Raw genomic sequence first — 6,581 nt, forward strand, 5'->3', positions numbered from 1 at the left:
TCAAAAAAAAAAATACATATGAGCTTAAAGGTTGTGTTAAATCATTACAGATATTGCGCTGACGATCTCGCCAGTTGTCATGCTAATAATGACGCTAAATTCAGCAAATTCTGGACAATGTTGTAATAGCATGTTTTTAGGATAGTGTAAAAAATATTTTAAAATTGCACACGCACCCGACGTAGACAAACACGTTGGTAATTCTCTGAGATATTGTACTGAGGGTCTTGCTGGATAGCATGCGGAGAATTTTGCTGAATATCGCACTTATGATCTTGGGGGTCATCTCGCTACATATCTTGCGGGATATCACGCTGACGGTCTCGCTCGATATCGCGCTGACGGTCTCACTGGATATCGCGCAAGATATCTTGCTGGATATCGTGCTGACGGTCTCACTGGATATCTTGCTTGAAATCGCGCTGAGGGTCTCACTGGATATCTCGCTGGATATCGCGCTGGCTGGATATCGTGCTGAGGGTCTTGCTTGATATCGCGCTGATGATCCCACTGGATATCTTGCTTGCTATCACGCTGACGATCCCACTGGATATCTTGCTTGATATCGCGCTGACGATCTCGCTGGATATCTTGCTGACGTTGTCACTGGATATCTTGATATCGCTCTGACAATCTGGCTGGATATCGTGCTGGCGGTCTTGATGGATATCTTGCTTGATATCGCGCTGACGGTCTCACTGGATATCGTGCTGACGGTCTCACTGGATATCTTACTTGACGGTCTCACTGGATATCGTGCTGCGGTCTCACTGGTATCGCTAAGACTTGCCGAATATCTGCCCAATATTCTTGAATAGGTCGTGCTCGTCTGGGCATTTTTGAGGAAAACGCAAGGTCAGGTATAAGAAGAGTAAGCCACAAACTCACAAAGTATAAAAACACTTACACAAGATAAAACAAATAAAAAAATGAACTGATTTGTAATTACGCCAATATAAAAACGAACAAAAAATATTATACTTCACGTACAATAAAAATTCTATAGAGATAAGCATTGAAGTTGGCGCGGATAATAAATCAAATTTTTTAACAGCTAAGAGCGGAAAAGCTCAGAGATCATTTATCGCAATTTGAATAGAAATTAGATGTACGATTGAAATTTGTAACAGATGTAAACGAAATCATTAGGCGGCATGGACAAGTATTCAAAATAATAACAGCAAGGAAATAGAATGAAGATGTTTTTTACCTAGGTCAAACCAAGAATAAGTTACTTGCATATCTTGGCTGAAACTTTCAATTTTATAGTGAAAATAAGTATTACTTCTGAATTTCTTATCCTCAACGGCTTGAGCTTAGCAAATAGGCTTGTTTTATAGAATAAAATTAGCCGGAAAAATAGTACAGTATAACTTTTGACCTAAATCTATCCTAGAAAAAGTTACGCACATATTTTGATTGAAACTGTGAATTTTTTTGTGAAAATGAGCTTCTATTTCTGAATTTTTCATGCTTAACGGTCTAAAGTGAGCCGTTGGGTTTATTGAATAAAGAAAAACTGGCTGAACATAATAAAGAAAAGATGTTTTTGAACTAGGTCTAGGCCAGGAAAGTTACGCTCATTTTTTTGTTGAAACTATGAAATTTTTCTGAAAATGACCTTTCATTTTTTAAACTTCTTATACTCAACCGCCTTAGCTCAGCAAATCGGTATATTTTATAGAGATAAGTTAGCTTAACAAAATCGTGCAAAAGTAGTTTTTACCTAAATCTAGCATAGAAATAGTTATGCGCATATTTTTGTTGAAACCGTTAATTTTTTTTTTTAAATGAGCTTCTATTTCTCTATTTTTTATATCGAATGTCCTCAAGTGAGCCTTTGGGCTTTTTTCATAGAGAAAAATTTGCTGAACAAATTATTATTATCTTGGTTAAAACCTTGAATTTAATTATGAAAATGAGATATAATTTCTAAGTTTTTGTGTTTAACCGCCTAAGCTTAGTTATTGAGCTTGTTTTATTTAAAAAGATCAGCTAAAAATAGAATAGAGATGAAAATATTCGAACCGCTTACTATGTTGTTAGCTAGGAGGTTTAAATGTTGAAGGAATTAATTGAAAATAAAAAAACAAGAGACGGCTAGTGCAGTTAAACAACGGCAAAGTTCATGTTGCTACGAAGTCTGTGAAAACCAGCTTATTTATCTGAGATTGTTTTTTATCTTTAATTTATTTATTATTCATTTAAATTAAATATTTTACGTTCTCATTTGTCATTGAGCTTTATTGTTTCTTTAAAATGTATGCCTTAGTTTTTTGGCCGGAGGAAAAAACCACAAGTGTGATTCAGTCAAAATTAATTAATAAGCGACTCGAGTGTAATCATGCAACTGTCAGATGGGGACGAAAGTACGTGTCTGCTTTTATAATTGCGGAAAGCAGTAAGTTTTAAATTATTGTCTTGATTTAACATTATTTTATTTATCATTTTACTTCTGGTAGTGATTCTATAGAGGTGGTACACACATGTGCATAGAACCAGAAGGAATACATATTTAAACATAATTACAACATAAAAAATATAAAATTAAATTATTTGAGTACAAAGTAAGAAGTACATAATTATATCAAATTTTAACAAATTAATAATTTAGTAATTTAAGTTTTTCAACTATTTATATTCCTATACATTATTAAATTTTAACCAGACCCCAAGTTTTTTACGACGTGTTGATATAGAGCATTTTAACATTTTCATTTCATTTGGAAGTAAATTGTAATATTTAATTGCTACATACAGAGCATTTTTTGTGCTGATAGCCTTATTAATTTTAGGTAAAGGTATAAGTTTAGCACGAGTATTTAGTGATCTTTCAGTTTACAGAGATTTACAATGTTCATAATATTTAGTTAAAGCATATACAATAAAAGTTTCTCTAAATTTTAGCGGCATAGCAAGGTGATTATTACTAAAGATTTTTTTAATTATTTTATTTTGTATAGTAGTTATATGTTTAACTGCGTTATCATATGCTCCACCCCAGGCTATAATTCCATAATTAATTAAGCTCTCAAAAAGACCATGATAGATTGCTTTCATAGTTGAAGGTTGAAGACAGTGGTATAGTTTATAATATAGGTATGTAAAATATTTAATTTTTTTACCTAGTTCAAGAGTGTGTTTATTCCACTTCATATGACTGTCGAAGTAAATACCTAAATATTTACAATATTTAACTCTATCTAGCTCTTTTTGATTAATGAACAATTGATAATTAGAAGGAATACAATCAGCGTAGCTACCAAAAATTATATAAGTAGTCTTATCAATATTCAAGGAAAGCTGATTACCCCTAAGCCATAAATCGATTTTTTCAAGCCAATTTGAGAGGATCAAATTAGTATTATTCCAGTCATTACCACTACATAAAATAGCCGTGTCATGAGCATATGAAATAAGATTATTTTGCGGTATTACATTAAATATATCATCAATATATAAAATAAAGAAGAGTGGACCAAGAATTGTACCCTGAGGTACCCCTATCTTTACAAACTTATAATCACTTGAAAATTCATTTACTTTGACACATTGTTGTCTATCCGCAAGATAATTTTTAATCAGCTCATGAGGTAAACCTCTAATGCCTTTCCTCCATAGTTTTTCAAGCAATAGTTCGTGGTTAACAGTATCAAAAGCTTTAGCAAGATCTAAGAATGCTATTACTGTAGGTTTATTTGAGTCAATATTATTATAAATGTAATTAGATGTTAGAGCAAGTGCATCACCAGTACCCCTGCCCTTAATAAAACCAAACTGATTATCCGAAATTAAATGATTTCTAATAGAAAATTCATACAATCTAGTATAAATTATTTTTTCAAAGATTTTGGCAAGATTAGATATCAGTGAGATTGGTCTATAATTAGTTGTTAGGTGTTTATTTCCATTTTTAAATAAAGGAATTATATCAGCTTTTTTTAAAGCATCTGGCCATATCGCCAAGCTTATACATTTATTGAAAATATTTGCAAGTGGAAGTGCAATTTCATTGACTAATATTTTTAAAATTTTGCTATTGATACCATCAACGCCACCAGATTTATTTTTCAAGTTTAATATAGTTTTCTTAATTTCAAATGAGTCTGTGGGCAATAAAAAGAGACTCTTGCTGTTATGTTTAACGAAATTATTGGCATTAATTGACTTAGTATTAATCTTATTAGCTAACTCAACTCCAACATTACTAAAATATTCAACAAAATTATCAGCTATAATCTTACTATCTTCAATAATCCTCTCATTACAAACAATATAATCAATATTATTAGACGATTTTATATTTTTCCCTAGTTTACTATTTACAAATTGCCACATTTTTTTACTATCATTAATGTATTTATCAACCTTGTTCTTTTCATATTTAGCTTTAGCAGCCTTAACTATTTTGTTTAGAGTTTTGCAATAAGTATTGTACTCATTTTTTAAAGTTAAATTGTTTTTGTCTAGTTTCCAGATATTATACAATGTCTCTTTGGTTTTACAAGAAATCATAATCCCCTTGGTAATCCAGCTACTTCTAGGTTTATTTAAACGACTAGAATGTTTAACCTTAAAATTAGAGTCAGTTATAAACGTTTTTATAATGCTAAAGAATAATGCGAAGAATTCATTAGGATCATGTATATTTTGAAAGATTGACCAGTCATAGCTTTTGCTCAGATGACTGAGACGATTATAATCCAAGAAAGTGTTTTTCTGAGTGGATTTATCATTAGGTCTAGAACCAAACCTAATAAAAATAGGATAATGGTCTGTGAAAACGTTAGTATACGTGAAAGACTTGATTTGACTGATATTAGATTTGACGTAACAGTTATCTATGCAAGACCCACCAAAAGCATTAGGTCTTGTAATACCATTACAGTAAGGAATATATCCATAGCCTAAGAAGTTAGGTAAGAAGTCATTTGATGATTTATCTAAGTTTAGTAAATTAATATTGAAATCACCAATAATTGCGTGATTTACTCCATGACTAGTATCATCAAGAAATCTTAGCATTGTATCAATGAAGACTTCTTCACTAACATCATGACAACGATAAAAACTAGAAACTTTAATAACATTGTTATTTTTTAGCTTAACACTCGCCGAGATAATTTTTAAATTCCCCACTACATCTATCACTACACTAGAATTTAAAGACTTTTTAATGTACATCACAACACCATCAGCTTTGTTTATCTTGCTATGGTTATAATAACAGTCATAATCTTTTATCATGAAGAATGTATAGCAAGGTAGTGACCAAGTCTCAGAACAAACAATAATATCCGGTTTTATTCTCAATTCTTCTATAAACAGTTCCAGGGTTTCGAAATTTGTATTCAAACCTCTGACATTCAAATGTAATATCATAAAATCTTCTAAACACAACGAATTATTTAAACTAGATAATTCACTAAAGTTTTCTTCTATTTGTAAATCAACGTCTTCCATAAACGAAAAAAGGAAGCACTGAGTTTATTTATTGTTGATAGTTGCATTGACACCTACATATCCTAAAGATTTGGGGATAATAGGTTTTACTGGATAATCCGTATCTGCAATAAGTTGGGTGAATTTAAATACCAAATATTCGCAACAGGTGTCAGTTGAGCAGTGATCAATCAATCTATTCTTATGGAACTTTTTATTGTAATAAATACAATTTAGAGATCTTTTGATCTGAGTGGTACATGTTTTGGTGTCGTGGTCACCAGCACAGTTCAGGCATTTAACTGTATTGTTGCAGTTTTAATGACTGTGATTGGATCTTCCACATTTAAAGCAAAGGTTTAGGTTGAAATGATCAAAAACACGACAGCACTGAAGGCCGATGTATAACCTGAAACCATTATCTCTTACATATTTATAAGACTCAGCCATAACTTCTAAAATTAGCATACGCTTGCCAGAACGATTTTTATAGTCAGCTATTAAATTACATGCACCATCGAAATCAAGAAAATTTCTTTTATATTATGATGGGTTTTTCTTCACGGTGCTGGCGTCGACAGCGCCGGGGAGTTCCACCTAAATGTTGGCTTACCTGGTTCGTAGCTTGTTGGGCGCCAGGAACGTTACGTTCCGCGGTTCGAATTCAGCAATTGATCGTAGTCGGGCGGCAGGTCAACGTCGAAGAGATCCTAAATTTTGTAGAGCAAGTGTAGAAATCGAGGCGGAATATTTTTACCACCAGAGAATAGAAAAATAGAGACAGATCAAAGAAACAAGTAATGCGCAGGGACTATTCAATTAAAATAAAAGAATCTGAATATGATCGAAATTACAGATAATGAATTATTCTTGGTTCGTTTAACAAACAAAATTTCGAATTAAGAAAATTAATTGCATTCGCTTTATTATCGCCAACAACAAATAAAAAAAAAATTAACACAAAAAAACAAAAAAATTAATCATTTCGCTTATCGTATCGTAACAACAAATTTCGAATTTCTCAACAAAACAAATTAAATGTCGCCGCTGCGTATTAACCAATTCAAAAAAAATTAACAAAGAGACGGAAAAAAAAATGTTCTAGTTCGCGTTTATTTTCCTAACAACAAAAATTTCGA

At 31.9% G+C, this 6,581-nt stretch overlaps 1 protein-coding gene across 1 annotated transcript; it reads right to left on the reverse strand.

The window, feature by feature from the left end:
- Window positions 1–309: 309 nt before the first annotated feature.
- LOC141529430 (uncharacterized) lies at window positions 310–5,463 on the reverse strand. Its single transcript, XM_074245942.1, has 2 exons — window positions 3,544–5,463; window positions 310–594 (listed from the first exon to the last, which is right to left on the reverse strand). The coding sequence occupies exons 1-2, from the start codon at window positions 5,461–5,463 to the stop codon at window positions 310–312; spliced, it is 2,205 nt and encodes a 734-aa protein (XP_074102043.1).
- Between the last annotated feature and the right edge of the window lie 1,118 nt (window positions 5,464–6,581).

Source organism: Cotesia typhae, unplaced genomic scaffold, assembly GCF_013202065.1.
Source record: "Cotesia typhae breed Kobodo isofemale line unplaced genomic scaffold, CoteBio_Ctyphae contig_48, whole genome shotgun sequence".
Classification (NCBI taxonomy): Eukaryota; Metazoa; Arthropoda; class Insecta; order Hymenoptera; family Braconidae; genus Cotesia; species Cotesia typhae.